We start from the raw sequence: 14,619 nt of genomic DNA, 5'->3' as shown, positions 1-14,619 counted from the left end.
TTTAAAAACAAAATCTGACACAAATTCTACTGAGTAAATTTTAAATGAATCGAACAAATATTCGAATGTTTACAAACAGATAAACCTAATTTGCAAAAAAAACAAAAATCTTTTGTTTTTAGACTTGCTAAACATGAAAAGAATACACGAAATTAATAACAACGCAGAGATTCGAAATGCTTTCAAAAGTCCATAAAGAGAAGCGATTGTTTGAGAATGTCTAAGTAGAGAGTTTATTAGACTCTAAATAAAAACTTTTTTTATATGTTTTTGTTTATTGTACTAATTTTTTCAGAATTTGGCAACAAATAAAAGATACTTAAAACCTTATCATAAAAATATGGCATTAATAACAAACAAGTTACAGCTTAAACTACAGCTATCTACAGAAGGTAATACAAAGTAAATTTTAAGGAGTAACCATAAAATGTCTTAGTTGAATAATTATTTCAATGAAAATTCAAAACAATTACCATAAGAGATTAAAATGATATTTTGCAAGTATTAAAGTTTAAAAAAAGGGGATTTTGTTTAAAATTTTATTGAATGTATTTATTTTTCTGATTTATTATACCGTATTCTACTTATTTTTAGGAAATATGCTATGAATGAATTTAAGGCAAACAGCCGCTTTTTTACAGTTTAATTTTAATGAGGGGAGCTTTATGTAACACTTATGTTTAGCCAATCTTTATTTATAAATTATATGGAATTTTATATTTATTAATTTGTAATTTAAGCTAGCATAAATCAAAAATATTTAAATGTTAAGTTCTGCTTTTCTTTGTTTTTTTATGGTAATCCACTTCGTTCTTTCATTGTTAATTTTGTTTCTTAGAGTTTTCTCTCGAATCCCAGTTTGGTTGCTGAAGTTTTTCATATCATCGGACTCTAAATGAAAAAAAAACCTTTGTATATATATGCATAAAGATTATATATACATATATATGTATATATGATTTGCTAGTATGTAAATATATATGCATGTATATATTTTTGAACCCAATAATATACGTAAGAAAATAGAGCAATAATTCTTTTATTGTTTTAATTTTACATAATTATGTAAAATTAAAATAAAAGATCTATTGCTCTATTTAATGTATAATTTTATATAGTTTTATAATTATTATATACTTTTTATAAATATATATATATATATACATATATATATACATATATATATGTACAATTAACAGTTTTTATATAAATAATTATTTAAAAACAATTAACTGTGTTAACTTTTAACTCACTGGGCCATCCAAGGTTTTTATCTCTGATGTATTTTCCAAACATCTCCTCCAATAGTTCTTCTTGCTCTGTGGACCACTGAGTATATACTCTTTCTGAATAAAACATATAGTTAAAAATAATTAGCTCCACAAAAAATTTTTTTAAAAAATCATTGAATTTTATTATTTATTTATCAAAGTAACTATTTTTAAAAATTGTTTAAAAAAAGTTAAATCTCACGATATTTTGACATATCAACACATTAATTGAGTTTTCTATACAAAAATTGACAAATCCAATAATGAATATAAGCGATTCTTCAATAAATTCCTGTTTTACTTACAAAGTAGTATAGTTTTAGTAGATCAAACTGTGTTATTGGTTTGGAAAGAAAGTTCTTTAGCATTTGCGAGTAGAGGTAATTTATTGATATAAATAAAATAATTTACTTGAAATTCAACACTGCATATTGTATGAGGTCGTTTATTCTGCTGGTAAGGCCAAACATAACATATGCCTAGCCCAAGACAGTATTACCAAATGCACATATCAAATTTGGTTTCAACGTTTTTGGTCCAATGACTTCCAATTCGAGGATCGTTCAGGGTCTAGTCGTTCAATTGAAGTTGATTCTGAAGCGTTGCGCAAACTGGTGGAAGAGGATCCAAGACTCAGTAGTAGTGTATAGCCTCCACACTTTGATTTTCTTACACACCAGTGCTGTACTGTCTTCACTGATTGGGAAAGGTTCTGAAGTTGGGGGTTTGGGTTCCCCACAGTCTGACACTTCATGACAATGACATGGGCTTGGAGATCTGCACATTCTTGCTCTCCAAAAAGTGACGCTTTGACTGGTTAGATCACTTATTCACTGACGATGAGAAGTGGGTACTTTATGTAAACCACACACGAAGGTGGATTGACGCTGAAACAGATCCCCAGAGCAAATCCTCACCAAAAGAAGGTCATGTGTTAGTGTGGTGGGATGTACATGAATGTACAAAGCCAACATTTCTAAAATTTTCGAGGCGCAGCTAGACAGCTTCAAGAAGGATGGGGTCCATTTTTTCTCACTTTCTTTCCAATCCAATAAATACTGAATATTTTAAAAGCTTAAATGAACTGTTGAAATTAAGGTAAAAGGAAGCGGGGGAAGGGAGAGGTTTGTGAAGTCACAAAAGGGACATGTTTTCTCTCCCTCCAATAGTTTATAAAAAAATCTAGTGCCTAATCTTTTAACCAACGACATTCTTTAAACAAGTTTTAGCTATTTGTTTAAAAAATATAAATAAGTTTTATTCCATGTTTAAATTTAAGCAGTAATCAGATTTTATACACGATAAATTAAAAGATTTAAAGTCAAATGAAATAAAGATTACGTTAGTACATGAAAAAAGTGTAAATTTACCTTCTAGTTTTTGAACGGAGGAACTAGCCAGTTCCACACTTGAGTTGTATAATTCTTTTAAAGTATGTTGCCGTTTTAACGGTTTTTCTAGATGCAAAGGCTTTTAAATATAACCATCATATTTTATATAATAAAATGATAAGAAGGTTAAGAAACGTAATTATTAAAATTATATACTTCTGAAATAAACATTTTTCATTAATGAAAATCAAAACTTGCCATGTAAATGATCAGCAGGGTCATTCTCAATTTCATTTCTTTCTTCATTAGCATCTGCTATTTAAAGTTAAATATAATCATAGATGTAGTTTTTTTTATTAAAAATAAAAGTTCAAGTTTTTAAAATGAATATAAATTCAAACCTATTTGAACAAAACTGGGTTTCTTGCGTTTAAGATCCATTTTTCCGCTACCTGCTGCAATGTTAACAAATGTTATAACAACCATTTTAAAAAAATTTTCATTAAGTTTTATTTTAAAAAAAAGGAAAGCGAAAGTATTATAGAAAAACATAAGTTCTGCTTCTTTCCCTATTCAATCTTAACGAACCTCCAAAAGATGTAAATACTTTTTATCGAATAACGCTTTACAAAAGATATTAAAACAGCACGCATAAAAAGGATTGTCGGGAAAAACCTTGGATAAGTTTAAATTTCATGACACTTTATTGTCTGTTTAAGTAAATTGGTGGAAATAATTCCAATCAACTGTTTGAAAACTTATTTATATGGAGGCATTTTGAAGAGTGATAACCAGAACTATTTATTTTCTATTTTGCTGACAAACAGTAGTTTGTCATTCTGTTGATTTAAAAGTCGCTTTTTTTCTAGTTTTAAATATCATATAATTTTTCAATTTTTAACTTCAAAACCTCAACATGTGGTAAAGAAAGTAATATATACCTGTATCAATAGCTAATAAGTGTTTTCCTGTAGACAGTATTTGTTGGTGAGCGGCTGGTGCTTGATAGATATTTTCATTTATATCCTTGCTATGGCCAAAATGTTTAAACACTAAGCTTTTTTCTACATCATTGAGATTTATTGCAGCCATAAGGGTGCTTAATCTATGTCTATTTGTAGTACCAGTTAATCTGGACTTACTTATTATTGGCAATTTATCACAAACATTTGTTAAACTATGCCAGCCCGAACAATGTTTTTCTGAACCGTGACAACTTGGAAAAGCATAAAGGTTAGATTCAGGAATTCCAACTTCCCTTCTAATAGCTGGATTACATAAAGTTTCCATAGCTCTGACTGTATCTTCAGGGATTATAACAGGCACTAGATGATTTGAGCCTTTGCCACTTTGGTAAGTAATTTTCAAGTTTGTTTCTGTTAGCTCTTCAGAACGTTGATCGTCTAGCCAAGCACCATTTGCAGCTTCAGTCCACTCACGTAATAAGAGACGGGCAGGCTCACCGCCGCGTCTGCCATTAAATAGTACAAGCCTTGTGCATGCAACATCACGAAGCTCAACAAAGGCATGAAGATCCCATAGAATAAAACTGTCATTTTCGTACTTTTTCATGACAGATATAGCATGATCACGAATCATTTTAATGTCTGATTCGATTGGAAGCTTAGATGGTTTTTTTAAACTTACATTTCTTCGCTCATTTAAGTCATAAGTGGCATCCCCAAATATTTCTTCTTTGCGAAGTTCTAGAAGAACTAAAAAGTCAGAAATTGATTTAGCTGAATCGTCATTGTCTTTAGCTAAAAAACTCCCAACACATTTTTTTGCACTGCCAGAAATTAAGTAGTACAATGCAGCTTTTAACCCTGACTTTTGTTTTTCGGAATAGGTATCTGTGTATACCTCTATTGCAAGTTTTAGAGAATTAAAATTATGGCGAAGAAACATATCGGCAGCATTGCAATAAACTTGGTTGACTTGATTGTTTTTGAAATAAGAATAAAGATGACTAAGTCGCCTCATGTCATTTCTAACAGAATTTTGAACTTCGCTTTTCTTACTAAGTTTTCTTCTAACCTTTTCGTATAGAAGCGACCCAATCATCAAAATTGTTTGATCACTTTTTGCAATGATGCCGATAGGATCATCTCTTATCACTTGTAAGATTTCATTTTTAAAGCTTTCATTAAGTCCTTCTTGTGATTTATCAGCAAGGATTTCAACTGGTATTGCGCATTTTGAATTTGAAGAATCTTTTCCACATAACTTCATGTGACGTGAGTAGTATGATTTTGAATAAAAACCATGACATAACGAGCACATTACAAGACTTTCACACTTTCGCTGACTCCGCTCTCTTTCAAAACGAGGAACTTTTAAATTAATTTGTTCCAAATTAAATTTATGAATTCCATTTTTTTTAAAACATTTAAATAGTCGATTACGCTCTATTTTTGGTTTTTGTAGAGCGGTTTTCACTTCTTCGTTAGTTTTGTGTTTTTTTGTAATATGTCTTGAAAGTCTACGAAATGATTTTCCACATATAAAACATACTCTTTTAAGTATTTTAATGGGGCCCTAAAAAATAATATGAAAATTGATATGCAATTGTTTATATTGGTAACACTAAAATCAGCTCGCTAATAATGCTAAACTTACTTTCTTAACTTTTTGTGTGTTTTTATTTACTTCTTCTTCGTTAACCATTTTGTTTTTATTATGTGATATATCCGTGAGATATAAGTTTTCAGGAATTTCTGTTGAAAGCAAAGAGATCTCGGAATCTTTTCTTGAAGTCTATACATATATGTATATATATATTTATATATATATATGTACATAAATATATATAAATATATACATACATACATATATATATATATATATTTACATACTTGTAGAATTCATTTGAAAAAAATTACATTAAACAATTTTTTTTTTTTACCTGAGATTCCAATTTATCATTAACAGTACTATTTGAATGGCTTGACCCAGGATTTGTTGAACTACTAATAAAGATCTAAAATAACACGAAATATTATCTGCTTGTTAAAACTGAAAGAATTTATATTAAACTTAAACTTTGCCTCTAAAGGAGAAATTAGTTCATTTTTTAACCTGAGTTTCTTCTGAAAGGCCATTACCAACACTACTAACTTCACTTAATCCAGGATTCGTTGAACTAATGATTATGCTCTAAAATAACAGAAAATGTTGTTTTGAATAAGTTTCGGAATTTCTTGAATTATGCAAAAAGTTATATTTGTTTATTATATTTGAAACCTGAGACTCTTCCGATTCATCATTTATGAGATTGCTTACTTCATTTAATTCAAGACTCATTGAATTACTAATAACGTTCTAAAGTAATGCGAAAAATCACTTTAAGAAGTTTAAGAAATTAGTCAAAGAATGCAAGATTCATTAAGATCCCTAACATAATTTTGATTCTAAAAGTGGCTCGTATAATTTTTCACCTGAGATTCCGCTGATATATCATTTACCGTACTGCCTACATGACTTGACTCAGGATGCACTGAACTATTGATAAAGTTCTGAAATTACACCAAATCTTATGTAAATAATCTTTTTAAATGTTAAAACAATTTTGTTATGTTTAATTTAAAACAACGAAATTTAATTTTTCTTTATAAACGACTCTATTAGAAAACAATTAAGAATCAGTTTTTTTAAAAAAATACCTGGACAAAAGTACTGATAACAAAGTCAATTACATCATCACCTTCCGTTGGCATTAAATTTGAATCGCTTTTATTACTGTTCTGTTAAGAAATAATAAAATATTTTTTTTATTTCAAAACATTTCGTCCCAAGTTAACAAGAAAAAAAATGATTTTTTGCCTGAAAACATTAAAATTTTTTTTTCGTTTATTTTCTTCGATTATTATGAAAACTTAGCGGCGAGCAAAAACAAACTCAAATAAATGACCATGGTCCTTGTGCTGAAGAAGTAGAATAATGCAAATCAATTATAGTCCTCAAAATAAGCTGTAAATACCATTATGCAAAGTTTGTCTTCGATACAAAAATACTTAAATAAAAATTCAAAATAATTTCAAATACATTAAATAAAAAAAATTTTCAAAAATTACCTCCGCGAAAGAAAAACTTGTTTCATTGCCGTTAACTAAACCAACTACTTGATTATTCGCTTCTTGCTCTATAATTAAGTATGATTCAGGTTAATTACAATTTATTTACTATTTATATCATTACTATCAGTTGTTTATAGATTTTTACCATACATAAAAGATTCCCAAGTCTGGTTGAGAAAATAAAATTGTAGCTCATTTACCTTTTTTTTTTTTTGTTTTATTAAAAAGCTTTTGGTTACTTTTTATACTCCGCATTAAATTATAGACTATAAATTAGACCTAATATAAAATAAAATTTATAAACTTTGTCCTATTACAATAAAGCACCCTTTAAAAAAAGGAGAGACTGGCAACTGTAGAAGAAAAAACGTCAAATTAGAATTCTCAAAGCTAACACACCGCAGTGAAAATAATTTATGCTAAAAAGAATCTCCACAAGAAACGATTTGTATTTTCGAAACCATTATACCATGTACAATTATAACTGATATTTGAAAAAAATATAAAATCGAAATTCAAAGAAACATGTTTAAATATTCGAATCTAAGATTTTTTTTTTCAAGATAGGTAACTTCTAGGCATGGTGCAAATTTTAAATTTTTTGATATTCATATTGGTGTCAAACGAGAATCTTTTACAAAAAAATTATTGTCATTGGACACTGGGATCAATATTAACCAGAAAACTCATCGGAAAAATTTTCATAGCATCAAAAATTTTCTTATCATTTACAAATGGCGACCATGTAAAGTTTGAAACCCCTCCCCCTCCCTCCCCCCCCCCCCTCCTTTTATTTTTTGAGGGATGTCTTTACATGGTTTAAGCTTTTGAAAACTAATTTTTTAACTTAACAAGAATTTTTCAGATTAATTTTAGTCTAGTTTAAAACAGTACGGGTTGTTGTTTTTTTAACGTCATTTTTGTTTCAAATTAAAACAATTTTTTTTCTTTTAAACAAACACATCTTACGGACCGTAAGGATACATTCACGCGTATTTTTATAGAAAAATTTAATATAATCAGCATTAGATTGTATCAAGTAAAGAGAATGGCGAGGAAGTCAAAAGTATTTTTACTTTCAAAATACTATTAAGTTTTCATAATATTTAATAATGTTTTATTATATATGCTAAATTATTTAATTGTTAAAGGTTTTTTTTAACATGAAAGTAGTTTTCACAAAATAATTGGGTAAGTTACATTAAGTTAATTTTTATTACTTGTTCACTACTTTCCGACTTTGATTTTAACTTAAATTCATCTTTGTCAGCCTCATGAAAAGAGTAAGTTTAAATAGGATATTGAAAAATTTAATTAGTGGCCATAAACTCACTGGATATATACAATATAAATATCCTGCGAACTGAATTTCTTTTTTGAATAAATCTTATTTCACAAACATATTCACTTTAAAATAAATGTCTTTTTTTTTTAAAAAAAAAAATTATGTTTCCTAAATAATGTGCATTATGAAAGTTAAAGATACTTTTTTTACTGTTAAAAAATTTTACTCTGAATATTAAAAAAAATTTTTACACTAACTTTTTCTTTTTCCTTCTTTAAACTTTTGGTACACCATCTTTTCCTTCATAAAACATAAGATTTAATGCTTCTATCAACTCATACAACTAATAGAGTTCTTTAAAAAAAATTCAACTTATAAATAATATGTAAATCAAAGTATTTATTTTAAATGCATTTCAAAAAAGAAAATTTCACTTACTGCTGCATGCCAATCCAGATTATCTTCCCCATAGGAATAGGTAATTTCTTCATATTTTTCAATTTTTCTTATTGAGAAAAGGCAAAGAAATGGAATGTTTTTTATGGTTAATTTTTCCATTTTACAATTGGGGAAATATTTAGAATCATTAACTAGCCTTCCAAGAGAACCATCATCTTCAGTTGCATCAATACTAAATATTTTAATAAAAAATTCTCAATTGGTTAAGAAAGTTTTTTTTTAGAGGATCTTAAAAATTTCCATCTATTCTGATAGACCCAATGTATTTCTGTTTAATTTAAAAGTTTAGAAATACTCTCCATTATTAAAATTTACAAATGAAAATCAATAGTTTATATAGTTTGATAATATTTTTTGTTTAAAAAATGCTATCTTACCAGTATGCTTCATCATTGTGTTTGAAACTAAAGACATAAGACCCATAGCCTTCATTTGCATATATTTCTTCAAGCTCCTTCATTTGGTTCTTTTTTTTTAATACTCCTCGGTAAACAGCAACAAATTCATCTTTGCCTATTTCTGTTGTAGTGAAGACTCCGTATCCTAAATGTTTTTTACTTCTTTAAATGTTATTCTATTTAAGTTTATATCAATTAGTAAAATATATTATGCCAAAATATATTGTACCAAAAATTGTATTGCTATTTCATTTAACAAAATTATAACTTATCCTACCTTTGTATTCATTTATGTACTGCTTTTCAAGATTTTTAGGATCAGATTTGCTATTGTAAAACTTTACTGCATTATCATTTTGAATAAAGCGAGCCTTTTTCTGTGATAACTTAAACAAAAACACAGTTTATTTAAAAGTAGAAAATATTTAACCACTAATGGCAAGATGGATTAAAACTCCTTAGTTTTTGGTAATTTCATATTAGTTATTGGTAACTATAGGATTGTTTTGCCCATACTGTTGTTCTAAGCGCCAGATAAAGCTTACAAGTTATAAAATTCTTTTTCCATCATTTTACTAAGTAGTGAAAAAATGGGTGAAGTAATAATTTAAACTTTTGGCTTTGCTTTTCCAGTGTTCCAGAGGTGATTAGTATATTCCATTTCTTTATCTTCTCTAGCTTAATATGTGTAATAATTTTAGTGCAATCATTTTATTTAGCTGTTTTCTGAAAGAGGTAGTTAACTAGAAAATAAAAATTTTAAGGTATATAATAACCTATTCTCTTTTATAGAAATTGTTGCAAATTTACAGACTGGATTCAAATAAAGCTAAGATTGAATTTCTAAATAACCAAACACAAATGAGTTGACTTTCTTTGAGTAAAGTAAAAATTGCTCCATATTTTTTGTATGGACATAAATTTTTGGCATATTTTTTGATGTTACCATGTAAAAGGTTTTGTTTTTCATCTTAGAAATTGTCACTGTCAAAGTATTGTTTACTTGTATTTAAGTTCTTTCTTTTTTAAATTTAATCATGTAAATTTATTTGAAAGTAGTTAAAGGTACCAATTTTTCATTAATGAATATTTAAATTAATTCATGTTAATGTCACTTGATTTTAAAGAAAAATCCAATTTTATTAATATTTAACCAAACTGGGCTCTTGAATTCCAAATTTATTATGATTTCAATAATTCAAACTAAATTTTATTTTATTTTAGGATAATGAAGATAAGACCTTTCCAAAGAAAATATGTACTTATGAAAATTTGTGCTTATAAAAATATGTGATGGCTATAAAAGTTGTTTTAATATTAAAATTTGTTAATACCTGTCTACGTTCATTAAGAGGATAGGTTTTTGTTGTTGGTTTTATTTTCATTGCTTGAGGCTTTTTTTTGTTTCTTCTATCTTTATTTAAGGTAAGTAGAATCTAAGAAAAAAGAGTTTAAATTGGAGGATTTCCTTTCTCTTTAATTTTATTCACTGCAAATTTTTTTCCATCCTTAGTTGAAAATTTAACTAATCCTACCTTATCAATATTGTTTCTGACTTCTGGATTTGAGTCCCAAGCATTGCAAATCATTTTGAAAACCCAAAGTTCATCATTAAAAGTGTAAAATTGGTTCAAATCGTTTATATTAGGTCGTTTATCTTGACGCAGAACCTCTATTAGAAGAGAATCATTAAGAATAGGTATTATATTTACCCAAGGGCTATCATATCCAGAAAGAACTTCGTAAGATGACATTGCCCAGGAATAAATGTCTGACTTAAAAGATGGGCCTTTAACTTCCTGTTTGCAGATTTCCGGTGCTGTGTAAGCTAAAGTCATTCCCAATAAAAAAGATTTATTCGTTAGGGTGGCATTAATAGTGTCCTGTATTAATGAAATGTCATCAAAGTCGGATAGTTTAACACATAGTTTGCTTAATGTTCCAGTGACCAAAAGGTTAGATGGTTTAAAGTCTCTGTGTATAACTCCGTTATCGTGTAATGTTTTTAAACCCATGGCAGCTTGTTTGATGATGTCTAACCTCTCACTTAATACGTAATGATCGTTGTCATTAAAAATTTTGATCAGTTGGGATACATTGTTTATACATTCATCTCCAACATTTACTCCACAGAACTCAAATATAAATGCTGATGGTCGTAATGAATATCCTTTAAAGACTACGAGATGAGGGCAAACTAGTTTGCGTAATTTATCTGCTACCTGCAGTGTTTTCTTCTTGGATAGTGGTTGCTTAAAGATTTTTACAGCAAGCGGCTCTCCTATTAGCTCAAATTTAAAAATTGATGCGGATGTCCCTTCACCTATCTTTATACTAAAACTGAGCGGAATATCTATCAAAAAATCTTTCATTTTACATTCTAGATCCGACAGTGATTTTAATGAGAATGTAGCCATTATCTAAAATTGAAATAAGTTATTAACTAAAGTATGGTGATTTTTTATCCATATTTATGAAATATCTGTTTCAATATTTTTTTGATGTTTAAGTTGTGTTTAACCCATTAACGCCTAAAAAAAAACTAGCATGGAAAAAATGTCAAATGATAACAATACATATGTTAAAAAAAAAAAAATTAGTTCTGAGGATACGATGGCGTCCTAGTCTTAGATGTTTATTTTTCTAAACGTCCTCAAATGACTACAGCCGGCGTAAATGGGTGAATAATGAAAAATAGAAATGACCTAGCACCAACCATCAGAGTCTCGGTACGGGAAGTATCACTGGATAGGTCATTTTTTACGGTACCGATAAAGAACTGAGATTGGTCTCGGAAGGACTGATTTTTTCGATACTAATTTCGAAATACTGTTGATGGTATTATCGTACATACGAGACTTCCAAGAAGGATGCTAACAGAACACAACTTTTTTTTTTTTTTGTAAACGATTAGTTTTTAAGTGAAAACTAATAGCTTCAACTAAACTGTTAGTTTTTACTATTTAAACTTCATTTTTTATGTTACATAATAACGAAATTCTTTTTTTTAAATATTTATGTTTGCAAAAAAAACAGTTTAATTCACTAATAGTTTGTTACTGTAAACTCAAAATATATTTTCCTTGTTTTTTGTTGTTTTTTGTTTTAGTTAAATATGAAGTTTTTTATATGTAAGGGGAGAGGGGGCAACTTTGAACGTTTTTTAAACTTTTTTTTATAAATCAATATTTTAATTATTCTAACCACTTTTTTTTCTTCTAAATAGTTAAAACAGTGATAAAAGAACAAAACTAAAGTATTTTAATAAATTTTGAGCTAAAAGTTAAGTCAGAATTCTTATTTCTTTAACATGCTTGAAAATGTAAAAATTTACCCCAATCTGAGGTTGCTCTGAATACACCTGGGGTAGCTTTGAATTATCTTTGGCAAATGGAAATAACTAGTGATTAAATTCTTTTTTTTTTAAACAAAACAGAGCATTGATTTATTTTTAAATTTTATTAAGTTTAAGTTTCTAAAAGTAAAAATCAGTTATTTTCTCAATACTATCTTATAATCACTCTAAATCGTTATTAAAAACAAAAGTTATATGACGCTATTTAAGTTGTAAATAGAAGCACATTTTTAAAAAAAAAATAATAAAACTTACAACGAAAACTAAACCTTAAAATTAAAAAAAACACGATTATAACGGTAAATGGAAATGGATTAAGTTTTTTTTGCCTGTTCATTTGTCAAGCCATAATTTATTTTAGAGCTTTTGACTTGGTAGTCTTTTAACATTATTTCCTCATCTTTATTAAATACTTGTGTGACAGTATATTTAGTTGTCAAACCTAACTTGGTCTTAGATAATAAATTTTTACACTTCTTTATTCTCGTTTGGCCTCATTAATCCATTTGTAACTTGGAAAACACCATTACTAACATCTTCCTCTATGACTTCTTTCACTCTCTCTTTTATAATTTCAAAGTAATCAAAGTTCAGGCTGCAATAATCAAGCAATAAAATACGAGAAATTTAAACAACGATTCAAAGGTGCCCCATTTATTTTATTCAAAACTGCCCCAAAAGCATTTTAAATAATAAACGATAATTTTTACAAAATTATCTCAATTATTGACATTTTCTGCTTAATTGTAAATGTTATAAACTATATTAAAATGACATTAGACATCACACTGCTTAGAGACGTGGTCAGGAAAATCTTACAACTTTATATCGATATGTTTACGATTTGTCCTCAAAAACAAACCAATCATATATTTTGTCCAGTTTATGCCAAATGCCAGGAAAGACAGATTATAGCTGCAAGGGTAAATATTATTTTCACAAAATATTTAGTTTTATTTAGTTTAAATACAAAAACGCTTCAAAAATGCATTTTTTTGAAGCTCCCCCCCCGTTCATAGCTGCCCCCCTCTCCCCTATTTAAAATTATTTTAAATTTGCAAAAATAACTTTTACCTTAAAAAAGAAAAATAGTTTTTTACTTTCGCTTCACGTTTTGATTGAATGAAAAACACGTTTAAAAATCATGCTCCCGCAAAAATATCCGAAAATTATAAAAACTGGTTTGGCCAGTTGTTAATATTCTAAAGGTCGATATTCGAATTTCTAAGGAATATAACTATAAAGAGTTTCTAGTAAAAAAATGTTAAAATATGTTAATATTTAGATTTCTTCAAAAACTTTAACTATTAACATACTCTTCAAGTTATAAATAATTTCATATCTTTTTGGTAAATACTTTCAAGTTCTCACTTAAACTTTTTGAAAAAATGTCGTTGATGATGTTCGTGTCATCGTGAGGGAAAGTTCGAATTGTTAAGCGAGTCTGTTTGTTTCACTGACGTTTGTCGCCACCAATTTTATTAAAAATTTATCAAGCCTTAGAGTGTCTTCACTTATCGCGTAGAACTATGGGGAAAATCTCTAAAAAAAATTATTTTCTAAGGTAAAACACTATCAAAGTTTCAAATTAAACACAAATGTTTCAAATTAAAACATATTAAACTTTAAGAAGTTTTTATCATAAACACCCATCACTCCGTTGCTATAACAACTTGGTAATAAAAGAAAATATTGAAACTAGTTCCCACCTCCTTGCAAAGATTGCAGCCAATTAAAATAATATTTTTAGCTGATTTTTTCCTTACAGTTTAAAGATAGATTTTCCCAAGTAGCAACTTTCATGTGGCCCGACAACGGTTCGGTTCTAGCTGCGGAGCTAGGCTAGGCCTGGCGCAGTACCGCCATGCAGGGCCGTACCAAGGGCGGGGCCGGCCGGGCCGCGGCCTGAGGCGCTAAGATTAGGAGGGCGCAAATTTTAATAAATTAAAAAAATAATAATCAGTTTATGAAACAAATTTTCACGGCGTCGCTGCTGTTGATAAGAAAATTAATCAAAATTCCGCCTCTTGACACAAACTCCTAAAAAATATATATTTTTTTTTTCTGGGGGGGAAGGGGGGGGAGGGCGCAAATTTCTTTTCTTGCCCGAAGCGCAATATTGGCTCGGTACGGCCCTGCCGCCATGCACATTAGGGCATCCCGTACTTTTCAACTTTCATTAACAAGGTCGGCCCCAAGAATTTTTTTCCCTTTAGGTACACACATTAAGGGGTGGCAAATATAAATTTATCAAAGTAAAAGTAACATTTGCAAAAATAGACCTTAATTTTTGCAAATAGTAATTCAAATGGGGAGGGGGGGGGGAGCGAAGTTTAAAATATGTAAGACTATCCCATACAATTAGTATAAAAAACGATTTTTTTTTCACCAGATTGGATGTCAATAAAATAAAGATTTTTTTTGGAAAAATTGGAGTGGTGTAT

The 14,619-nt window shown here is 28.6% G+C and overlaps 1 protein-coding gene across 1 annotated transcript; it reads right to left on the bottom strand.

Moving 5' to 3' along the window:
- Window positions 1–284: 284 nt before the first annotated feature.
- Window positions 285–14,163, bottom strand: LOC145184787 (uncharacterized). Its single transcript, XM_090094265.1, has 19 exons — window positions 10,356–14,163; window positions 10,155–10,256; window positions 9,098–9,206; window positions 8,800–8,965; window positions 8,402–8,594; window positions 8,221–8,263; window positions 6,676–6,743; window positions 6,265–6,345; window positions 6,040–6,117; window positions 5,846–5,923; window positions 5,681–5,758; window positions 5,508–5,582; window positions 5,222–5,359; window positions 3,544–5,140; window positions 3,004–3,057; window positions 2,861–2,917; window positions 2,642–2,728; window positions 1,254–1,346; window positions 285–891 (listed from the first exon to the last, which is right to left on the bottom strand). Exons 1-19 carry the CDS (start codon window positions 11,235–11,237, stop codon window positions 761–763), a joined length of 4,110 nt encoding a protein of 1,369 aa, XP_089950391.1. The 5' UTR covers window positions 11,238–14,163; the 3' UTR covers window positions 285–760.
- Window positions 14,164–14,619: the final 456 nt, after the last annotated feature.

The sequence above is a fragment of the Hydra viridissima genome, unplaced genomic scaffold, assembly GCF_058129835.1.
Source record: "Hydra viridissima isolate aposymbiotic clone 2 unplaced genomic scaffold, HvirCarnegie_v1 scaffold_7, whole genome shotgun sequence".
NCBI classification, from domain to species: domain Eukaryota; kingdom Metazoa; phylum Cnidaria; class Hydrozoa; order Anthoathecata; family Hydridae; genus Hydra; species Hydra viridissima.
Note: the sequence above shows the minus strand (reverse complement) of the source record. Positions and strands in the feature narration are given on the sequence as shown.